This window comes from Thermobia domestica, chromosome 16 (genome assembly GCF_964235325.1).
Source record: "Thermobia domestica chromosome 16, izTheDome1.hap1.1, whole genome shotgun sequence".
Classification (NCBI taxonomy): domain Eukaryota; kingdom Metazoa; phylum Arthropoda; class Insecta; order Zygentoma; family Lepismatidae; genus Thermobia; species Thermobia domestica.
Window position 1 is genome coordinate 73,614,272 of NC_137469.1, and position 24,989 is coordinate 73,639,260.

Genomic DNA, 24,989 nt, shown 5'->3' on the forward strand with positions numbered 1-24,989 from the left:
GGTCCTCCGACAAAGAATTCGCAGAGTACGTCCCCGTTTTCGACAGAATGGGAGTTGGTTTCTGTTGCACGACAACGCCCGCCCCCACATTGCGTTGCCAGTGAAGCGGTTTTTGGCCAAGCATGAGGTCGTGGAGCTGCATCCGCCATACTCCCCTGACTTGGCCCCCGCAGGCTTGTTTTTGTTCCCACAATTCAAAACTGTAATGAAAGGAACACGGTTTGTGGATGTTGAAGACATCAAGAAGCACGTGACGTCGACATTGAAGAACCTTTCGAAAGAAAACTTTAAAAATGTTGTTTCCACAAATTACATAGCCGAGCACAGAAGTGTGTTACGGCAGGTGGGGATTACTTCGAAACATAATTAAAAGGTTACGTCTTCCATATCATCTGTGCTGGTGTTATTAGAGCAGTCCTGGAAAATAATAGCCACACCTTGTATTTGTTCTGAGTTTGGGAACCGTATCTTTGATGTGGCGTCATTTTAAGGCTTGTCCGTATTTTGGATCAAAAAATTATGGCAACCCTAGCTAAAGGCCTTCGATCCCTGTAGGCTAATACCCATAAATACATGTATGTATAAATAAATAAATAAAGCAAAGTTATTGCTCTGAGCACGTTACACGAGATACATCACAGTATTTCCTTAGGGATTCAGATATATTGTGCTATCCAGTCAGTTAGTAGATACTTTTTTTTCTTTCTTTCAATCAAGAGATTTTATTTTCGACAACAAAAGGGATGATCTTTACAATGCCTGCCTCTGCTCTTTAGCCAGGATATTTTTAATGGACTTACTCTAAATGGTACATATTAAAGGCAACTTTCTTCAACAATAAGATTTTTTTGGTATAGTAATTGTTATAGTGTTTCTCTAATTACATAATACAAATCTGTTTAACGATAATTTGAAACATAATAAAGTAAATACTGAAAGAGTTGATTCGCTAATGTTGTAAATAATTGGTTACTAATAATAAAGCTTTTCTAAATAAATCAATGATGGACGTATATATTTTCACAATAAGAAAACTTACTCTTTAGTTGTCCACACCTGAATAAATCTTACATGTGTGAAAATGAAGAATAGACAGATGAGAATAAGTATATTAACTAAATTACTTAACTGCTCTGCATTCAGAACTTTCTTATGACAACATGATTTGCGTGGGGAATTTTGGGTTCGATTCCCTGGAGGAGCTAATCTGGCTTGGACCCGACGCAAAACCGTAGGTGTTTGTCTCACATAGCCTCGGTGCTGAAAAATGACGTTAAATTATAAATCAACGAGTCAATCCACTTCACCCAACACTGTTTTATTTTATCAGCTATTAAGCTCCCAATAACCTTGCCACGATACCAAGGTTTCGTAGATTTTAAGAGTCATCAAAAAATTTCGTCACTATACTAACATTTCAGAGATTTTCAAAATAACAGAAATGTGTAGCTAAACTTACCCGTACTGCCTTAGGATTATTTGATCTGTCGACAGGTTGACAATAAAAATCGTAACCATTCAACCAACCACATTGAAGCATCTAGCAGGAGAAAAAATATGATTATAGTGTAGTTTTACATAAATAAAATTGAAATCATCAGAGGGGAGGTAGCACAAAGATGGCTGAAAAATTGTTTATAATTTTTGGTACCTCAGGCTACTATTTATTATTATTATTATTATTATTATTATTATTATTATTATTATTATTATTATTATTATTATTATTATTATTATTATTATTATTATTATTATTATTATTATTGAGCAACAATGATCATCAACTGAGAATTGACCACAAGTATCTATTAAATTCCAATGATAAATGGTAAGGGGAATATGCATTGCATGTAGATAATCCAAATACACCGTAAACTCAATATTCATTTTGAAATGTTTCCTTGCTGGTAACATCGTCTAGTGTATGGTTTTGATGGGAAAGACAGACTTGCATTTTTGACGAAGTGTCCATTTAATGAAGTGACATTTCCTTTTGATGATGTGGCATTTTAAGAAAGCGACCCTTCGATGAAGTACGTGATCCCGTGGACTGGCTTCGTGAAAAGGACAGTGGAACAGACATCAAGAGGGCACCATATCAACAGGTTGAAGAAGAGATTATGTTGTCTATATATCGGGTGTATCAAAAGTTGGGTCTATACGGCAACTTCGTTGTGGGTATAGATACAAGAAATTGAACAGAGGAAAATCGTTGGAAATAGGTGATTTTGAATATAAAATGAATTTTTCCAATTGCATCAGCCATATGGACTCCACAGGACTGTAACTGGTGGAGGACAGGGGACAACTGCCTCCCCACTCAGGGAAGCTTCCCGCCGTTCGAAGGGAGCCCATTTTAAGACAAAATTTTCTTACTCCATATACGATACGAACACGAAATCATAAATGAAGCATCAAACAGGTCATACAATCCTGTTTGGGGCCCTTTGTTTGAGGCCTAGTAAGAATATATTTCGACAATATGAAGAATGGAACCCCAGCATCATATTGTCTAAATGTATATTGGGGCTACATGAATGCCGAAATAATACTGACTTTTATAAAGTCCTACTGGTGCCCTCTGTTAGTCGTTTGACAAGTTATTATAACATCATAAAGAAACAGAACAGATTTCCACCCTGGGACCAGATTATCTCGCGTAAATGAAGCTGACAGTTCTATGAAAAGCCACCCCCCATCGCAAAGGTTTTATAAATACAAGACTCAGTTACTTAGTATACTTTGTGGAACTCCTACATGCTGCATGGAAAAGGAAGATGGGCACCCCCCTAGTGAGGCTCCTGCCGGGTCTCTATACTCCCCAGTCCGAAATTGAATCTATGGGGCATCAAGTTGGGTTTAAAACTTAGTCAAATATTCGCTAAAAAAAAAAAAAAAAAAAAAAACTACGAGTATAATCGCTATTTTGAACAAAAATTATGTAGGACAAACTTGTTAAATATTAGTTTGAACTATAAGAAAGCAACTTATAACTTATAAAGACAGTTGGTTAAGATGTTAGAAACCCAGTGTATATTTATAATAAAGATGTGTTAAAATTAAAAGTGGACAAATTTTTCTTGTAATAAGAAAATTTAATTGACGTAATCAAGATTGAGTTTAATCGGAAATCAAATTTTAATGTAAATCAAAATAGTTAATATTTTTTATAGTCAAACCTTAAAATCTAAACAGAAAGTATATTTAACATTAAAGGAAAAAAGGGAGAGCAAAACTTACCTCTGATACTATCCATAAATTAACGACAACTTGAAATACATTGTGCAATACTAATACATGCTTCAAATTAAAAGGCTGTCTCTTTTCCATATATTGTGGTCCCCATATTTTCACGTAATACAGATATGCAATTGATAGAGCAACAACCGGAAGTGGGTTGTCCACCATTATCCAGTTGTTTACGCGAGGATCTACAAAATAAATTTAAACATTATTCAATGATGAAAGTCCATTGTATAATTAACATTATATTTTTTATAGTTGTTTATCGCGAGAACAGATCCCAAGAGCCGTATTCAATATTTTTTTCCGCCCGGGGCCATTGGAAAATGTCTCTATATCAATGTTTACTACTAAATTTCCAAAGTATAGAAAAAAGCTGGTCAGAGAAAATTTTCCGCCCGGGCCATGGCCCATATTGACCCATGTGTACATCACTTCAGTTCCTTATAGGTTCTATTATAGTTCTTAATAGCTAACTTAAATACCGAAATGCCTAATACACAAATTCATGCATTAATACTAAAACTTATAAGATTTAAAATTGAATTAAAATAAATTTTTTCACTACTTTGTATATTAGTGTGAGATAGCCCATATTATGAGTTAAGTTGATTCTGAGCTTAACGTCCCTTTCACCAGCGAGGCTATATGAGACAGGACCGACTGATTAACGTCTAATCCGAACCACTTGAACTCCCGCCGGGAATCGAACCCTGGTCTCGCACGCCAAAGATGCGTAAGCTAACCGCTTAGCCCTGAAGAAGTTCGTCTGCTTTAAGTTTTGTTTAGCCATGAAACATGTTGATCCATGTGTAAATATATTCCTGTAGTTCGCTATAGATTCTATTATAGTTATTAATACATAGTTTACAAGCCTAACACGTAGATTCACTCATTCATGTTAAAATTTGTAAAATTTATAATTGCACTAAAATAGAAAATTTTTTCACCACTTTATATTTTAATGAGAAGCAGCCCAAAATTAAGAGTAACTCTTAAGAGGCCTCATCTCGGCGAAATTAAAATACCGCTAAATTTACAGTAATTATGTGATATCTTCGAATAGATATAAGATAATCGAAATGTGGAACAAGACCACCCTAGACAATATCATTTTACATGAGATACCGTTATCACGACTCACTTATCTGCTTTCGATTTCGAGCCATTTTGAAAATCGGCATTTATTTTCGCGTTTCTAAACAACTGAAAACAGAAAGCCACTAGGTGACTTGTGGTAACGGTATATCATGTAAAATGATATTGTCTAGGGCGGTCTTGTTCCACATTTTGATTATCTTTTATCTATTTGAAGATATCACATAATTACTGTAAATTTAGCGGTATTTTAATTTCGCCTGGATGAGGCCTCTTAACTTTAATTTTTGTTTAACCATCACACAAACATCAATCGATAGATCACATATAGCTAAGCAAAATTACATGTTTGAGTGTAAATTCTGATGTGTAGTTTCTGAGTAAATCGAGTATAGTGTTAAAACATATATCGTATTCTTATTGAATATAGACCATTAAGTAGGAGATTGTATTTATGACGCATATATTAATTGTAATTAATCTATTTATATTTAAATACATAATTACTATTATAGCTTAAATGAGAAATTCATTACATCCCTTTGCTTTTTAATAACTGGAACACCATTCACTTGTAAATTTACATATATTTTACTACATTTACCTGCTAATAAGGGTTAACTAGCGAGTAAAGGAATGTGACAATGGACCTGATCTTTTATCTTTTTTCTGATTTGTACAGTGTTGGGTAAGTTACTTGTAAAAATGTAACGCGTTACAAGTTACTTTACTTTCTCTTAAAATGTAACGCGTTAGTAACGCGTTACTTGCCTCAAAAAAGTAACTGTTACTTTACTTCGAAAGTAAGGCGTTACTAACGCGTTACTTTTAGGTCCGAAACTTTGAATATGTGGAAAAAATCTTATTACTTCAGTTTTCCGTACTGCTATTACTCCACGCTATTATTATTATTATTATTATTATTATTATTATTATTATTATTATTATTATTATTATTATTATTATTATTACTTGACAAATTTTTACTTGACAACTATATGTACATTTTAATGTAATGTAACATTGACTACAATACCATACTGCGTAACTCGTAGGGATGGGCACGAGCGAATTCGAGCAAGTTTTCTTTGAAACTCGATTCGACTAGAAACAGACATCTTTGAGCTCGACCCGAGAACTCGGCTTGAAAAATTTCCTCCAACTCGACTCGACTCGAATTCGGGTCGAGTTTCGAGAACTCTCTTCAAGTATCTTACATAGACAATATAATTATTATCAATGGTACTACTACTATTACAACTTCTTTTTTTCTTCTTCTGTTATTATTATTATTATTATTATTATTATTATTATTATTATTATTATTATTATTATTATTATTATTATTATTATTATTATTATTATTATTAATTATAACAACACTGTGTATAAACTGAAGGATAGGCGGTTTATATATGAATACTAAAAAGGTAGTTGATTGCTAACCTCGGTAGTCGTGAAGTCTAGGAGTAAAGGACATTGCTCACGAGCTTCTGAATTTGGGTTGAGGGTCTAGGTTGAGTGTTCGGGCTCGAGCCAAACGTTGTTAAAAGTTATAGGGCACTGGCCAAATATCTTCAAAACTGCTCGGCCCGGGTTTAGAATTCTCAACGACTCGAGCAGATCGGCTCACAGCTCATTCACTATCGACTCAAACCGAGAAGTGAGCTGAGCCAACAACTCACCCAACCGAGTCGGCTAGAGGCCTTTGCTCAGTTGAGTCGAACCGAGCAGATAGCTTATCCCAACCAAGCCAGCTCGAGCCGATGGTTCACCCCAAGCGAGCCAGCTCGAACCATCGGCTTAGTTAAGCCGAGCCGAGCTAAGCTTGTTATAAAAATCTCTTGTAGTCTAGCTATCGAGACGAGACGAGATGCGAGCAGTGTCCCCTCTCGTGAGTAACACTAAAAGTATTCCATATTACTTCTTAGCTTACATTTCTCATGGCTTTCGCTTTTCAGTGTAATCAGCCCATGATTTCAAAACGAGTTAAAACGAGCGAGCCACTTATCAAACTCAACTCGACTCGAAACTCGACGCCAAAAACAGTGAATCGTTTCGGAACTCGACTCGAGAATATTACTTTTGACTCGACTCGAAACTCGACTTGGATTCAAGTCGAGTTTTAGCTTGACTCGTGCCCATTCCTATGCGTTAGAAAAAATGGTTGCTTATTATTATTAAAGATGGGTGCTGCTAAACTAATTATATAATAATAACAATGTTGCTATGTAAAATTAAAAGCACAGAATATAGAGAAACATTACACTACAACTGACGAAATGAGAACACATGAACTGGGGTTGAATCAAAATTGGCAATAACTCTAAAATCGATACATGCTTTTTAAAGCTAGTTGTTCCAAACTCTATAATCAACGGGACTTTAGGATATGCAAATTGATCTAAAAGAACCCTAATATTACATACCATCAAGATTACATGAATAAAGTATGCCTGCTCACTAGAACACCGTTTATTCATACTAAACCCTTACTGAATGTCGTTCATTATGGCACCCTAATTGTTGATAAATATTTCCCGCCGGGGCACCACTTTACTTTTAAATTCTGTTCAGCAGTAGCGTACTTACAATTTTGTTTCGGTCGGGCTTTGCCTGAAAATGTGAAAATTCTGCAAGATATTTTATATACTTTACTATAGTAAGTAAGATTTCGGGGGGGGGGGACTTAAGCCCGGAAGCCCCACCCCTAAATACGCCACTGCTGTTCACCATCATCTTCAGCTTTTAAGAAAAAGTATTCCTTCAAATGTTCGAACGATAAAATATTTTTGTTCTCCATCTTTATAAAAACAACACCATTTAAAGTAAAATAGACTACCAGTACCATTGCACTCGTAGTTCACTCACTGAATGTATTGATTTGGAGCTGTCAAAATCTAAGACAAAATCTTCCAGGTGCTTGCAATCAGTACATGTGATTTACCTGAGGCTGTCCTCATCTTTCAAAAGCAGCAAGTGGCACTATATTTTGTTATGTAAATAAACAAATCAAATTGTATCTATGAATGTATTTGCGAGCCTACCAACGTAAAGTTCGTAAGGCGAAACGGAAAAATGCACATCGAGATTTCCCGTTCCGTCTTGCATTAAGATGAAAAGTGATAACAGGTTTTGCATGCTAATTTCATTGCTAGAGGTCATAAGGCGAAACGGAAAAAGGCGAACAGTGCAGGAATTGTCGGTCACTGACATCGTTCATGCTCCATTGTTCCATTCTGAGAAATTCACTTACAGGAAAGAAACATTTGTTTCCGAAAAAAAATATACATATATTATAATTACTCATCCGAAATGTAACGCGAAAAAAGTAACGCAAACTAGGTACGTTACTTAAAAATTTGTAGAGGGTTACCGTTACAGTTACTTCGGAAAAATGTAACGCGTTACTAGGAAACGTTACTTAAAACGTAACGCGTTACTTGCGTTACGTTACTTCCCAAGACTGGATTTGTAACATGAATTTGATCATAATATGTTATTAATCTCCCGCAAATGTGTCTCACATTGAAACATACTTGAAACACATGCAAACAAAACGTACATATTGTAGCTAAATAAATCCGTCTGGACTGGAGTATCAAATGACTTTTTAACTGTATAAAATCTAATCTATTCATACACTTGCCAGCAGTAGCTTCGCCTTCTCTCTTTTTAGACCAGTGTCTCTCAATTAGTGTTGTTATTCGAATAACGATATTCAAAGAATGCATAATTCGGTTATTCGAATTTTAACTACCATACTTTCTATAGACACACTTCCGACCTTTACTTTCGGTATTGATCTTTCGAAGCATAAGAATAATATAAAGTATTCTGAAAGAATTTCTAATAAGTGAAAAATATTTCATATATATTAGAATACTGAGTTTTGAAGTTTAAAGGTCCAATATAGAGATGAATTTGACATTAGTAGCATAGAAATAATGTTGCTTAAATGTGACCGAATCGCAAAATAGACATGTGCTCCCAACTTACATAAAACTGAGTAATTCATGTCTAACCATGAAGATGTGTATCATCATCATAGGTATTCCGCCATTATTGACAGGTTACTTGCCACAACTGAGAAGCTTCCATGCTCCACGGTCTTCCACTAACCTCTTCGTCTTCACGTACGATTTTTCTGTTTTGACATCGTCCATTAACTGTAGTTTCTTTCACCCCCTCCCTCTTTTTCTTGCCATCATACTCTCTAGCACGTCTCTCATGATACAGTTCCTTTTCAGCCAATGTCCTAACTAGTGTTGTAAAATTTCCGGAAATTTTGAACCTGTTAGTAAAAATCCGTTTTTCCCGGTTTCTTTCCCGAAAAATTTACAATTGTTCTTTTCTCCCTTACTATTTCTAACACCCTCTTATTCATTTCGACACAGCTAATTCTCTCCATTCTTCTCCACGTCCACATTTCAAAAGCTTCCAGTCGTTTTTCATCTTTTTCATCATTCATGTTTCTGATCCATACAGTACAATAGTCCATACGAAGCATTTCACGAGTATTTTCCTCAACTCTTTATTCAAGGTCCCACAAAATACTATTTTCTTCTTCTTAAAGGCTTCTTTCGTCATTCCTATCCTTGCTTTTATTTCACGTTCGCACTTCGTGTCATCACTGGAAGCTAGTTTCCCACTATGAGAGAAATGAAAAGTCATGAGTGAATAACGTATTAGCTCCACAGTAATTCATGCATTGTCTGTGTGAATCTTTGTTCGGGTCTTATAAATTTCTCATGTATTGTATAGACAGTGGAGTATTTAGGGCAGAGGCTTCAAGGCTTAAGCCCCTCCTCGAAATCTTATTTACTATAATAAAGTGAATGAAATATCTGGCAAAATTTTCACATTTCCAGGACCAAAGTTAGTAAAGCCCCCCTCCCCGAAAGAAAATCGTAAATACGCCACTGTGTATAGGGTTAATACAAATCAGTTTATTTACATCTCATTCAGTGCAATACCTTGGAAAATCAGCGCCTGCGAGCGAGATAATACGACGGCGCCTCAGTACATACAAGTGAGGTCGAGAAACCAGCCGCAAAGCGTAATAAAATTTTCAAAAATAAACCCTGCTTTTCCTTGATTTTGAGAACTTTTTATTAGTTTTTTTCCTTCCACTCCAAGTAATTTTTCCTTTTTCTTGTTTTTTCCTCCCGAATTTTGTGCCCAGGCCGTAGCCCCGCTCGCCCTTCTCACGGTACGGCAGTGATCTCATTAAAATGAAATAATTAGACATTGAAATCGGGATCATCATATTGACAGCCGGTAGGTGGATAGATAGGTAGATAAATATAAAGATAGTGATAGATAAATAAATGTTATAATTACACGAAGCCTTTTACGAAATTAACATCCACACTGTTTTTCAGCTTTGAAAATCTCACGTTTGTTTGAACAGCCAAGTTCATGGGCGTGGGAAAGGAAGAGAAAGGAGGGAAAATGCAGAAAGACACGGAAAAAGACACAAGAAAAACATTCACACGTATCAAGTGATTATATTATTTTATACTACTTAACCTATCTAGGGGGATGGGAACTTGGCTCCTTGGCACCCTATGACGTCGTCACTGCGTGTATTATGTAATTAGTGATGAAATACAGTAAAATATTTAAACTATAATTTATTGTAACAAAAAATACCATATTTTGCAATGCGCACTTATATGCCAATATTTTTAAGGGAAAAAAAATAGGATGTCGTTAATTTTCCTATCTATGTAAAATGTTTTTAATTCTCATATTATGTGTATATGCGTTAAAGTTGTTATTCATGAAAACAACATCCTTATGCAAGTTACCGATAATACCATACAGTATGACAAGTTTACAATCGGATTTATTAAGCTTACTTTTGCAACGAACTAATTATTATTGGTTAAATGTAAACAAACGAATAACGATTTATTGTTAACTGCAGTGTTATTGTAATAAGCACTGTGAATATTGTAAGTGGCGCTGACTTTATTAAATAGGCCTAACACTGCATGAACGGAGCGTAATTTCTGTTTGTGCACTTTTAAGTGGTAACTAACAATTTGTACTTACCTGACAAATTACAAAAATGGTTTGCAAAACAGTTTGAAAATATCTTTTCGCATGCAAAGAGTTAAGCTAAAAGTTATTAGAACATGCTAGAGAGTATGAAGAGTCGGATTTAGGTTTGGTTGGGCCCTAAGCTATTGAAGGTAATGGGGCCCCTTTTAGTATAAAGATGAACATAGGCACTCTATGTAGAGAAATGAAGAAACTAGTGATATTTTACGAAGCAGCCTAGCAGAAGGGGCCCCACTACTTACATCGCAGGAATCTACACAACACGAAGCATTGTTACTATATGTAGATTTTATTTTATTTATTATTTTTCTTATATTTTGGAAATATATATCCAGTTGTTTTCATTTTTTGGGGGGGGGGGCAAACGAGTGGGGCCCTAAGCTATAGCTTGTTTGGCTTATACGTAAATCCGGCACTGGGAATATGGAATAGAGCTGCTGAGAGGAACTTTGGAGTTTGGATCTCCTCGTACAGAGAGGATCAGATTATGGAGGCAACAGGAAAACTTCAGATAAGAACAATAAGTATCACAACATATGGTTTCCATTTAAGAATATACATTCAAAATGGCGTTCATCAACATCATAAATCCTGAAATTTTTCCCCATTGTACTAACTTACAGTATTACTATTGCAATTCTTTTAAAGTCTTGCCTTTTATTTGGTGGTTTTTCACAATTTTGGACCACCCTGTATTACAAATGCTTTCGATATTTTGTCCGTCTTTATTATTCATCTGACGTATTTAGTTTCAGCGTTCCTGGACAAACTATTGCGATACTTGTATATTTGAAACTATCGTGTCTTATGTATGTTTATTATTATAAACTCGATTCTCAGCGTGTCCTAGTAAAGTGTGTACCCTGGAAGCTAGTTCATGTTAGGGGTTAAATTTGCAACATTATTCATGAATTTACAGAAAATGTTCAAGTTTGAGAGTTAACAGTTACTATTTTAGTGTTTAATGTCCATTTCAAGGATGAACGCTAAAAGTATGAGATATAGCCTTACAATTTAACATGGGATCCGGACCACATAAACTTCCACACGGAATCGAATCCAGGTCACCTGCGTCCAAAGTGTGTACTATAACCATACAGCCACAAAGGAGTAGTTGTTGATGTTCAATTGCATTTATAGTCAGACTAGGATAACGTCTTTATCGCAATAGAGTCGATAATGGAGTCTAAGGAGGGTGCCATGTTTTGGGTCATGAGTAACGATTACTAACCTTCTGTGCAAAGTAGTCAAACCTTTTTCAAAAGTATGGTGTTCTTGGTTTTTAAAACGTTACCATATCAACGAGGTATAAAGAACTGAAACTTTGGAAAACTACTTTTACTTTCAGACTTCTGCCGCTGCGTTGATCCTATATTTATAATTTTCAAACAAAACTGATATATTGCTTCGCCTTCCACACTTCTGTTTATACAGTACTATTCAATATCTAAATCAAAATGTCTTTATTTGGTTTTAATTTTAAGAATTGTAATTAGACTTCTGCAGTACTTTTCACATCTCGATTGAAGTTTATGCTTTAGGGTACGGTTATACCGAAATTTTTCTATTTTACCTTTCCCTTTTCGATTTTCCCATCACGAATCACCCTTCATCCTTCATATAGAACAGCATGTTTATCCAAGTTTAGCAATCAATTTTCCTTATTGAGAGGCAAATTAGGGTTGACAGCAAAAATGTCCAAAGGCAATAATAATAATAATAATAATAATAATAATAATAATAATAATAATAATAATAATAATAATAATAATAATAATAATAATAATAATAATAATAATAATAAAATTCATTGCATAGGTGAATAATAAAGACAATTTTAACATTCTGCTTTGTAACAAATACTTGGAGCTCAATTTCCAGGACAAAACAGGACTTCCTTGAAAATCCTGTTTTTGGCAAGAAATAGAGATAACGAAAAACAGTTACCTTCCAAAGTAATAAATAAATAAATAAATAAAAATGAAAAGGGACGAAAGAAAGAAAAAGGAAGTCTTATCTTGTTTCTATCAGAAAAAACAAAGGTTGTGGCGTACTTTGGATGGTAACAATTGCTCTAAGCTATTATTAAAAACAATGAGTTCCCATTTCTTACGTCAGAAGGTCAAAATCATTGTACACCTTACAAGAAACCTGTGAGATTTTTCTAGAAATTGGTAAACAGAAAAATAGAAAAAAATCTTTTACGAAGTTAAAAAATACAAGTGGAAGACAGTTGATGAACCATACTGTGGAGCATTATCTCTGTTGGCCCTTATACCCATTTAAACATTAATTCCCATGGAAGGTGTAAAGAAAGTGCAACATTTAAGCCAAACCAATCATCTCCCTGGCAGGACTTTCCCAGAGCTTGCTCTGAAGCGTTACCTTGTATATGGTGACGATTTTTGAATTAACCTTCCTTTTCCATATCCTGAGCTTCTTTCTCTGTTTCTTTCTAGAGATCCGTCCGTCAGACTCATCAAGCCAAGGGCGTCCGGATCTACGGATCGAGCCAGAGGAGCCGCTCCTCCTGGGCAACTATCCAAACGGGTTGTCCTACCTTCATCATATTCATCACTCACTACACATCATCTTCGGGTCTCACGGCTCTTTAGAAATCTATCGGTCTCTGCTATGGCAGATCAAGCTGCTTCTGGACCAAAGGTGGATGGACGGCACGGTGGTCTCCCTCCGGTATTTGTCACTCCGTCCGCTTCGAACACGAAGGTGGTCAAGCGGAAGGATACTGGCAACCGGCAGCGAACCATATCCGGCAGTTCTACCGCTTCAACAGCTTCGAATGTCTTCACCAGGTCTAGGTCTCCACGAAACACACAGTTGTATTCTGATTCTATTAAGCAGCCTCGACATCAGTCGAAGAAGCAACACAGAGACAATATTTCAGACAACTCTGATATGGATGCAGCCGATGACAATAGCAATACAACCATTCCAAATTCTCAATCATCTCACACCAATAATCAGCCTCCTCATCGCCCGATTCAACATTCCTTCCTTCTTCAAAATTATGACACGAAATACAGCAATGAAAAGTTCATCATGTTACAACTTAGGAAATATCTTCCAAGCATTTCACTAGCAGAAATAATTAAGACACGTAACGGTTACATCTTAAAGTCCATAGATCCGCAGTTCTCTATCACCATCAGAAACAAGGCCTCGTTTGAGATCTTCGGGAAAAACGTTACTCTTACATCTCTCTCCTCTACACGTCAGAAACAAGCACAGCCACCAAAACGTCCACCATATCTATCAGTTGTCATCCGGGGGGTTGACCCAACATATTCCGACGCCGAAATTCATGAAGAGCTTCAACATGAGGGACATAACATTCATAAGGTCATCCGCATACGGAACAATCAAGGTGCAACTTTTATGGTGCGCATTCTCACCTCTTCCCAAGATACAATAGATGCATTACTCACTACTGGCGCATACATCTATAAACGTCGCCACAGGGTTGAACCTTCACGCTCTCCAGTTCCTCTTCCAGTGAGATGCGAAAACTGTCAAATCTACAATGATCACAACACTGTAAATTGCAAAAATCAGCCAGTCTGTGGATATTGCACAGGACCACATTCTACACGCCTCTGCACCAACCTTCAACAGCCACCTGAATGCCCCACATGCCACGAACAACATCCGGCCTATAGTTATAAGTGCAAGAATAAACCTCAACCTGATCAACAACATCCTGATTTAGTCGTACCGCTCCGGATGCCAGACTCTCCACCTAAAACCGATCTCCAAACCACTGATCCCGTTACCATCCAGCAGCTTCTTCAATTTCTCACGCTCACCCTACAAAATATTCATCCTTTTCAACGCAATCATATTCTACAACAACTTACCAAAGCTGCTAAATCAGTCGTCCATGTCAATTTCTACGCCACCTATACCAACAATTACGTTCATTTTCATACATCCCGTCAAGAAACAGCTGTTTAACCTACCCGTCATAATGGATTTAGTCTTTCTTTTCATGAATATTCGCTCCTTACCTTCCAATAAAACCCTTTTCGAAGCACTGTTACTCGAAGAACACGTATCTGTATTCTTGCTGAATGAGACCTTTCTCACCAAGTCTACCATGTGTAATATTCCTCGCTACACACTCACACGTCATGACAATACAGCTCCTGCATTACGGGCCAATGGGGGAGTAGCAATTGGCTTTCGCAATCACATACCATCTCGCCATCACATTGTCCTGTTCCACATCTCCCTGAGCATATCATCATTACATTGTACTTCAAGTCAATCATCATCACTTTTGCTACTATTTATGTTCGACCCGGTCATTCCATCCCACTTGAATTTTTCAGTCATATTTCTAATACCTATAAACATTTCATCATTCTCGCCGATATAAACTTTCATAGTCGCACTTCGAATGAACGCACACGCTTTACAGACCATATCACCACTCACACTACCGGCATAATACATACTCTCCCATCTGCTACTAGACCCGTGTCCAATATTACTCCCGACATCGCCATCACCTCAAATACACTCGCTGCTAACAGTACATTTATAGTCCTTGATCTTCTTGGTAGTGACCACGCCCCGGTCAAACTTTCATATCATTTTGGCACCGCTCATTCACATACTGCACTTCCACCACTTCGAACGCCTCGCTTTGATAAAGCAAACTGGAATCAATATCGCACATATCTTACCCATGCTGTCGCAGATCTTCACCCTCCTACATCATCCGACGAGCTCTATGCCCACGTTTCTACTATCACTTCTGAGATCACCCGTGCATCTGAATTGTTCATCCCAACTTCAAGTTCAACTCCATATCAACCAAAATTACCTCCGCACTACCTAGCTCAGATCAAACGCTCTCGTCAAGCATATCGTGACTACGTTCGAACACGAAATCCCGAGGCACTCCGTCTTCACAATCAGTTCCAACGTTCTGTAAAAAACTATATTGAAGCGTACAAAAAGCGCCAGTGGATTAAAACTTGTAATACTCTTGCCGACACGGCACATCCTTCACGTTTCTGGAAACGATTCAATGCGCTTTGTGGTAAATATACTAAAACCTCTTATCCACTCATCATCAACAACAGTCACGCTGCTACTGATCAGGACAAGGCCAACGCTTTTGCCGACTACCTCCAAGACATCTTTACCCCTCAACCCTCCGATCATATTTTTTCTCACCCAGTAGATAAAGTCAACACAGCAGCTCCTCTCTTCCAACCTAGTGCCAATCATATATTGCCGCCGAATGAACTCACTTCTCCTATCACTGTTGTCGACATAACTTCTGTTGTTCAGACTAAACGAAACTCTGCTCCAGGTTTTGATTCAATTACCTATCGCCATATCAAAGAAAGTCCACCATCACTTCTCCTTCTATTAGCCTCGATATTCACTTTCATCCTTCGCACAGGTTTTTTTTCCCGCTGAATGGAAGATGTCTAAAACGCTCATGTTTCCGAAACCGAATAAACCACCCAGCGCTGTATCTTCCTATCGCCCTATCCAACTAACTTCAACTTTTAGCAAAATACTTGAACGCATTCTCGTCAATAGGCTTCATCCTTATCTCAGTGCACGCAATCTCATTCCATCTTACCAAGCCGGTTTCCGACCGTCATACTCCATAAACGACCAGCTCCACCGGCTAAGCACCATTATAACTCTGTGCGCCCATCCTGTCTTGTGCTTTTTGACCTAGAGAAAGCATTTGACAAAGTATGGCATCTCGCTCTCATCTTCAAACTCATCAAACTTAAATTACCAACACCATACATCCGTTTTATCTATCACTTTTTGGCCTGCCGCATTACCTATGTTCATATTAACAATCATTTGTCTCATCCAATATTTCTCCATTCTGGCGTCCTTCAAGGATCAGCTTTATCCCCCTTACTCTACTTGTTGTTTGTTTCAGACTTCCCGATTCAGCCCACAGACGTCCATACATTTCAGTATGCCGATGATACCGCTTTCCTCGCTCTCGGTCGTACCATCAGACACATCAACCTAATATTACAAGAATCAATTGATCGTTTCTCTCAGTGGTGTCGAAAATGGAAACTCACTATCAATGTTTCAAAAACAAAGGCCATCGAATTTCTACCACCACGCAAACGCTCCAGAATTCACAGAAATCCATCACTTCTCTCTCTCTCCATTCAGAATTCGCCAATTCGTCTAAGCAAAACAATAACTTATCTCGGCATTATATTTGATCAACACCTTACTTGGACTTGGGAGGGGGTCGCTAAGATAAGCGGAAGATAAAATTATAATTAGAATCTAATACCGGAAAATATTTTTAAATATTCTTTTGAATTTTGTTCTAATTGGTATATTTTTATTTTTGTACGTAGACCCTATATTTAAGAACAACAAAAAATAAGCCAACTAAACATTTTCAACAGGTTTTTTTATCATATGATGAAAAATTAAGGAAGTTATGAAGTTTAAAAATTTTCAAACGGCATCCATTTCGAAACAGTGTGACGGATTGGATTGGATATTTGTAATATGAATGAACTGACCAAATTTGGTTTCAATGCATTTGCTTTTAGTGAAGTTACTGTATCCACTATATGCTTGTAAGGGATTCTACTATTATAGAAATAGATGGATATCGTGGGATCTTCACAATAGGTATTTTAAAAATCCCACACAAATTTACTACAAACCAGAAATTATAAGGAGGTCGCTGGCAAGAGGATGTGATAAAATGGAGGTCGTGATAGGAATTAGGTTGAGAACCACTACCTTAGACGATAGGCTACTTTCCCGTCGAATTTTGTTCAGATTTGGCCAATACTTTCCTAGAGATAAAGTACTACAGCAAGTGTGTTTAAAACAAAAAGAACGTGAATTGCTCTTTATCACTGTCAACTCGGCATCCTGCACTTGAGTCAGCTAAGTTTATCTTGCCAGCTCCATATATTTTCTGTAGATCTACAGATTTTACATACAGATTTGGAATGCTAGAATTTGTTGTATGATCTGCAGACTTTTTATTGACAAATACATCTTTCTATATATGTTAAATTCCCAATCGATTCTTTAGAGCAATATTATAATTTAGTAATTCATACATTTAACAGGAAATCGTGCAAATCCAAATATGTATGGATAATATTATCTGTACTTAAAAATTCGACTGTTTCAGGTTTGATAAATCACCGCACGCCAGTTATGGAAATAAAACGCCTTTATAGATGCTAAAGCTTTTTTCTACATCTATAGAGATCAATGAAGCGAAGTTTGTGTTTACCAGGAATGACAACTCTGTAGATCTTGAAAATTAGAGAACATTCGGAATCTTCCGAAGGCTAACCTCAGGCTTTTTTTCTTTAGCAAAACTATTTAACTTTTGAAGTAGATAAGCCTAACTGTTCTTTTCTAATTTTTAAAGCATTGTTGTTCATAATTTTAATGGTAGCCCTCATATATTTGTAATCTTAGATACCAAACAGTTCCATCTTCTTTGATTGAAGATGTTGATGCTGATTAGAAGTAGTACTTGATGCAGAGAAAACACAAAATTGTTAATTTTGTCATTTCTCAATAGGTTCGGACTGGCCCAGGTGACTAGGCGGCGATCGCCGCCCAGACAGAGTCCAAATCAATAGGGGAACCAAATGAAAATTCTAATAAAGAGAGGAGGTCAGGCAGGCCCGTGCTGGGATACTAACGAGGGCGGTGGACAAGGCTACCAAAAGGGCGCCCATAGAAACGTGAATACGTATTATATGGTATATATCGGGTGTTGCAAAATAAGTGTTACAACTCTTGGGAGCTGACTCCTGCCACTGAGACAAGAAAAAAAGTTCTCTTGAACTTTCGGCTATCAGACATAGTTTCGGATCTACAAGGTGCCGAAAGCGTGGGAAAATGACTTTCGGACGCCAATAGTTCGGAAAATATCCAACGTAAAGACGGCGGGTAAAAAATTCACTGAAGAAGTAATACCTGCTGTATTGAATTTTGGATGTTTCACAATCCTACCATGCACGCGCAAGGGATTCCTCAAAGGAATGTAGGGAGTCCTGGATAAACTGCGAAATGAAAATTGGATATGAAATGGAAATTGAAAAAAATGGATATGAATTGATAGGGTTTCTACCAGGTAACAATAATTCGTTTGTATTAAGTCGATATCTGGAACAAATACAAAATGGCTGACACCTTCATGCCCGTTGTGTGTGGTTGCATAATCGCCAGGTACGGATGTTGGCCAACAGTAATGTTCTGAGTATTAAGTGTAGCGAATTTGTTCTCAAATGCTCTAGAAAGACATCTTGAATGTCGGTAGAGCACAACAGATGAAGGACGGTGATTCACATGTGAGGAAACACTTAACGGAAAGTGCCCAGAAATGCACTCATACTCAGTAAACGTGAGTTCAGAGCGTCGGAAATGTAAGGATTAGCGTCAAGAACATGAAAGCCATTGCCAATTCACCAATAATATTCCATCAAAGTGATTCAATATGATGTGCATGGTTGCATACCAATAAGGATGCAACAACTGAGGCCGTTGAAATTGTGCAAAAGGACTCACAAAGAAACTGGGTAAACAAAATGAATGTCACTAGTGGGATCGCATGGTCGATATTGAAATGTGGCCAATATGTGTGTTGATATGGACATGCAGCTAATGGACAAATGTCAACATGTCCCACTACTGCTGGGACACCGACCCACGTGCGAAAAATAGAAAAATAAATACTCGGGTCTTAAATCTGAGGCCGTGGGCTCCCAGTAGGGTTGGAAACTGCGACTACGCAAGCGAAAGCGAGCGCTCTAGCCCTGAGTCTCAAGGAAGCCTCATTTTCTCTGTATTAATTTCTTTGAGGAGTACCCACTTTGTTTGGCGAGCGCTCTTGTACAGCCTTCCGACATGCTTGTGTGTTTCATTATGTTACTCCTACTACACAGTTGTAAACAATCAGAGCTTTAAGACGTTTCTTCCTATTTCTCATGTCGTTTTATTTTCCATATGTATGGTGTTCCAGCTGTAGTTTTACATGTGCCAAATTGGTTCATTTTCGTATTTGTCTTGGCATGTGCACTGTGTGTAAGATACGAATTCCTGGAGGTATTTTCCTATATTTCGAGTACGTCATATGTCCTAGAAGACGTGGGACATGATACAAGTTTGTTATTTTCACGCTATATCAGAATTTGAACCATGGATTAAGAGATTTCTTTTCATATGTGTCGACTGTAGGACAATGTCCCAAACAAAGGGGGACATTGATATAATCGTGTTCTAGTTACGTTCTACCGAAAAGTGCGCCAGATGTAATAGCAGAATGTACAACGTTATTTTCCTAGTTTTCGCACGTGAGACGGTGTCCCAGCAGTAGTGGGACATGTTGACATTTGTCCATTAGCTTCATGTTGATACCAACGCACACATTGGCCACATTTCAATATCGATCATGCGATTCCACTAGTGGCATTCATTTTGTTTACCCAGTTTCTTTATGGGTCCCCTTGCACAATTTCAACGGCCTCAGTTGTTGCATCCTTATTGGTATGCAACCATGCACATCATATTGAATCACTTTGATGGAATATTATTGGTGAATTGGCAATGGCTTTCATGTTCTTAATGCTATTCCTTACACTTCCGACGCTTTGAACTCATGTTTACTTAGTATGAGTGCATTTTTTTATGTTCATTTTTCGTTACGTGTTTCCACACATGTGAATCACCGTCCTTTATCTGTTGTGCTCTACTGACATTCAAGATGTCTTTCTAGAGCATTTGAGAACAAATTCGCTACACTTAATACTCAGAACATCACTGCTGGCCAACATCCGTACCTGGCGATTATGCAACCACACACAACGGGCATGAAGGTGTCAGCCATTTTGTATTTGTTCCAGATATAGACTTAATACAAACGAATTTTTGTTACCTGGTAGAAACCCTATCAATTCATATCCATTTTTTTCAATTTCCATTTCATATCCAATTTTCATTTCGCAGTTTATCCAGGACTCCCTACATTCCTTTGAGGAATCCCTTGCGCGTGCATGGTAGGATTGTGAAACATGCAAAATTCAATACAGCAGGTATGACTTCTTCAGTGAATTTTTTACCCGCCGTCTTTACGTTGGATAGTTTCCGAGCTATTGGCGTCCGAAAGTTATTTTCCCACGCTTTCGGCACCTTATAGATCCGAAACTATGTCCGATAGCCGAAAGTTCAAGAGAACTTTTCTTCTTGTCTCAGTGGCAGGAGTCAGCTCCCAAGAGTTGTAACACTTATTTTGCAACACCCGATATATATATATATATATATATATATATATATATATATATATATATATATATCCGTGTAACGTGGGTTCCTGTCACCACGGCATGGCACGTTCTCAGGTTGCGGATCGAGGAGAAGGCCTCTAGATATAGAGGTTAGCTGCGAATATACTGAATAAGCAGTCGCGGACAGCCGACTAGGAGTGGTCCTCCAGCTTGGGAGTTTGGGTAGGGCTAACAACCTCATCCTGTAAAAAAAAGCACTTGTTCAGAAATATTCACAAAAGCCTCGGACAAGGACTGATAACTTGGCACGACCTCAGCAAAAGAAAATGGACATGAGATTTGGAACATGGAATATTAGGAGTCTTTATAGGGCAGGCGCGTTAAAATCCGTAACGAGTGAGTTAGAGAAATACAGGATGGACGTAGTAGGAGTTCAGGAAGTTAGGTGGGAAGGAAATGGATCTGAGAATTCCGGAAATTTTACGTTCTTTTACGGGGAAGGAAATAAAAATCACCAGTTAGGAACAGGGTTTTTCGTTCATAAACGTATATTACCAGCAATTAAACGGGTTGAATTTGTTACTGATAGACTTTCTTTTATTACTCTTAAGGGACGGTGGTGTGATATTATTGTTTTAAATGTACATGCCCCAACTGAAGATAAGGATGACGATATAAAAGACAGTTTTTACGAAGAAGTGGAACGGATATTTGACCAGTTCCCGCGATACCATATGAAAATTCTATTAGGGGATTTCAATGCTAAGGTAGGACGAGAGGATATTTTCAAACCGATTATAGGGAACGGAAGTCTGCATAAGGAAAGTAATGACAACGGTGTTAGACTCGTGAACTTCGCAACATCCAAAAACCTAATCGTGAAGAGTACAAAATTTCCACATCGCGACGTTCATAAATACACTTGGACATCACTAGACGGAAAAACACACAATCAAATTGATCACGTTTTAGTAGATAGAAGAAGGCAATCTAGCATAGTTGATGTTCGGTCGTTTAGAGGGGCTGATTGTGACACTGACCACTACCTGGTAGCAGCGATAATACGAGAGAGGTTATCGTTTTATAAAGGTAATATTCATTGTCCGAAAACAGAAAGATTCAATTTAAAGAAATTAGAAGAGAGCCAGGTAAGAGAAAAATACCAGATTGAAGTTTCGAATAGATTCTCGGCTTTAGAAGATTCGGAGTGCACTAGTGTTGAGGATACCTGGATTGAAATTAGAGATAGTATTAAAATTTCAGCAAAAGATAAATTGGGACACGCGGAAATACGTAGGAACAAACCATGGTTCGACCAGGAATGCATAAAACTAGCAGAGAAGAGAAAACAGGCAAAATTACGTTGGCTACAAAATCCGAATGAAATAACTACACAAAATTTCGCAGATATTAGGCGGGAAACTTCCAAAACTTTTAGAAAAAAGAAACGCGATTTTCTGAAAGATAAAATTAAGGAACTTGAAGATAATAGTAAAAATAGAAACATACGGGGCATGTATAAGGGAATCAACGAATTTAAGAAAGGCTATCAACCTCGTGCTTATATATTAAAGAAATCTGACGGTACAGTTCACACTGACACGGATAGCATCTTAAATAGATGGAAAGATTTCTTTGACGATTTGCTTAACACGCAACAAACAACTAGTGTGCGTGGAGAAAAGGTGATACACACCGCAGAACCGTATATTCCAGAACCCAACCGAATAGAAGTAGAAACCGCTATAAAGAAATTAAAGAAACACAAATCTCCGGGTGTAGATGAAATTCCGGCTGAGTTAATTTTAGCTGGAGGCGAAAAATTGTGGAACAAGATACACAAACTCATTCTCCTTATGTGGAACAAGGAAGAATTGCCACAAGAGTGGAAAGAATCAATCATTGTTCCAATTCACAAGAAAGGCGACAAAACTGACTGTAATAATTATCGAAGCATTTCTCTTTTGTCCACATCCTATAAAATCCTTTCAAATATTCTGTTAGCAAGATTGACCCTATACGCAGATGAAATTATTGGAGATTATCAGTGCGGATTTAGACGAAATCGATCAACTATCGACCAAATATTTACCATTCGCCAAATACTCGAAAAGAAGTGGGAATACAATACCCCGGTACATCAACTATTTATTGATTTTAGAAAGGCGTACGACTCGGTTAGGAGAGAAACATTATACAACGTTCTTACAGAACTTGGAATACCGAGAAAGCTAATTAGATTAATTAAGAAATGTTTAAATGAATCCCAAAGTAAAGTCCGGGTAGGAAAATTTTTGTCCACGAGTTTTCACGTCGAAAATGGCCTGAAACAAGGAGATGCGTTGTCGCCATTATTATTTAACTTCGTTCTGGAATACGCTATAAGGAAAATCAAAGATAGTAACCAGGGCCTACAGTTGAACGGTATTTACCAGGTTATGGCATATGCTGATGATGTAAATTTAATAGGAGATGATAGGAGAACAATAGAAAGAAATGCAGAGATCTTATTAAACGCTTGCAGGGACATGGGTTTAGAAGTAAATGCAGAGAAAACTAAATACATGGAAGTGCGTCGGGACCGTAATACGGCAAATTATGGATGCGTTAAAGTATTAAATAATACTTTTGATAAAGTAGATAGTTTCAAATATCTAGGATCAATATTAACAGAGGAAAATCATATTCACGAAGAAATTAAATGTCGACTAAAAGCAGGGAATTCGTGTTACTATTCGGTTCAAAATCTCTTGTCGCGAATTCTGTCGAGGAATTTGAAGCTTAAAATATACAAAACGATAATTATGCCTGTTGTTCTGTATGGCTGCGAAGCATTGTCACTTACTTTGAGGGAAGAACATAGACTGAAAGTATTTGAGAACAGGATCCTGAGACGAATATTCGGACCCAAGAGGAACTGGAATGGGGAATGGCGGAAACTTCATAACGAGGAACTACATAATTTATATGGTTTACCCAACATTGTTAGGGTCGTCAAGTCTAGGAGGCTTAGGTGGGCGGGTCATGTAGCTAGAATGGAAGAAAGTAGAAACGCTTTCAAAGTCTTGACTGGAAGACCAATCGGAAAACGACCATTAGGAAGACCTAGGCGCAGATAGGAGGACAATATTAAGATGGATCTCGCGGAGATTGGAATACAAAGTAGAAACTGGATGCAGTTAGCTAAGGATAGAAATCAGTGGAGAGCTTTTGTGAACGCGGCATTGAACCTCCGGGTTCCATAGGCCATAGAGTTATATATATATATATATATATATATATATATATATATATATATATATATATATATATATATGGTGTAACTTGAAATGAAATGAAATCTTTCAGTTGTACGTCACACGATGATGCCGGCTAGGTGTGGTGTAATTTAATTAATGTAGTAAAAGTCGGGAGGTGATTCCTGTCCCCGCGATAAAATGAAAAGCATCGACCAACCTGAGTGTAGAAATGCCTCGGAGCAATGATCACCTGAAATGTTTTGGAACAAATGCAAAAACAGCCATACTCGAAATCAAAATGTTGGATCGAATTTGGGCAAAAAGGAATATCCATTAATTTTAATGTACATTCTCTAATTCCAAATAATGTACATTCTCTTTTACCCGACTTCGATCTAACGTTTTGTTGTTGAGTTAACAGCGGTTTTCACATTTTTCCGAAAAAAATTTCGAGTAATCAAGGAGCCGAAAGGAGGCATTTTTACACCCAGATTGGTCTATACTTTTCGTTTTATCTCAGTGTCAGCAATTACCTCCCGACGTTTGTTACATTTATTAAGTTACCCCTGTATATATAAACATCTTTGCTAGAGAAACACTTTTTAATTTTTGTTATAAATTGTTTATCAAACAAAGTGAAGCTAAATAGGCCTATATACCAATAAATCAATATGGCTATATTTTAGAAGTACAATAGGCACTGATTATTCGTACACAGCTCTAAAACACACAGGAACAATCAAATTTGTAAGTAAAAAGCTTTAAAAAAAACTTGAATTGTTTAAACTGTGCTATATCGATAGCGCTTAGCTTCTGATTTTTTGGCAATAAATGAGTAACAGCATGAAAAACTTCTATATTATCTTACCGAATAGACCTGCATGTTAATTGCTTTACTTGCTTTATACATATTTTTTGAAAAGTGATTGTACTCTTTACCTGTTCTGTGCCATTAACAACTGTATGACTGTATAATACAAATCTGGTAGAGAGAAGAATATTTTAAAAATACTGTTTTTATAATGTGATATTTCACAGGCCTCCTTTTAAA

General features: G+C 37.2%; 1 protein-coding gene across 7 annotated transcripts in view; it reads right to left on the minus strand.

Moving 5' to 3' along the window:
• The window catches only part of LOC145673166 (very long chain fatty acid elongase 7-like), a 160,298-nt gene that overhangs the window by 17,162 nt on the left and 118,147 nt on the right, over nucleotides 1-24,989 (minus strand). For all 7 annotated transcript variants that reach the window (XM_081742609.1, XM_081742603.1, XM_081742607.1 and 4 more), the window contains 2 exons: nucleotides 3,241-3,431; nucleotides 1,460-1,540 (listed from right to left, as the gene is read on the minus strand). In XM_081742609.1, coding sequence (XP_081598735.1) covers nucleotides 1,460-1,540; nucleotides 3,241-3,431 — 272 coding nt within the window. The remainder of the gene's footprint in view (nucleotides 1-1,459; nucleotides 1,541-3,240; nucleotides 3,432-24,989) is intronic.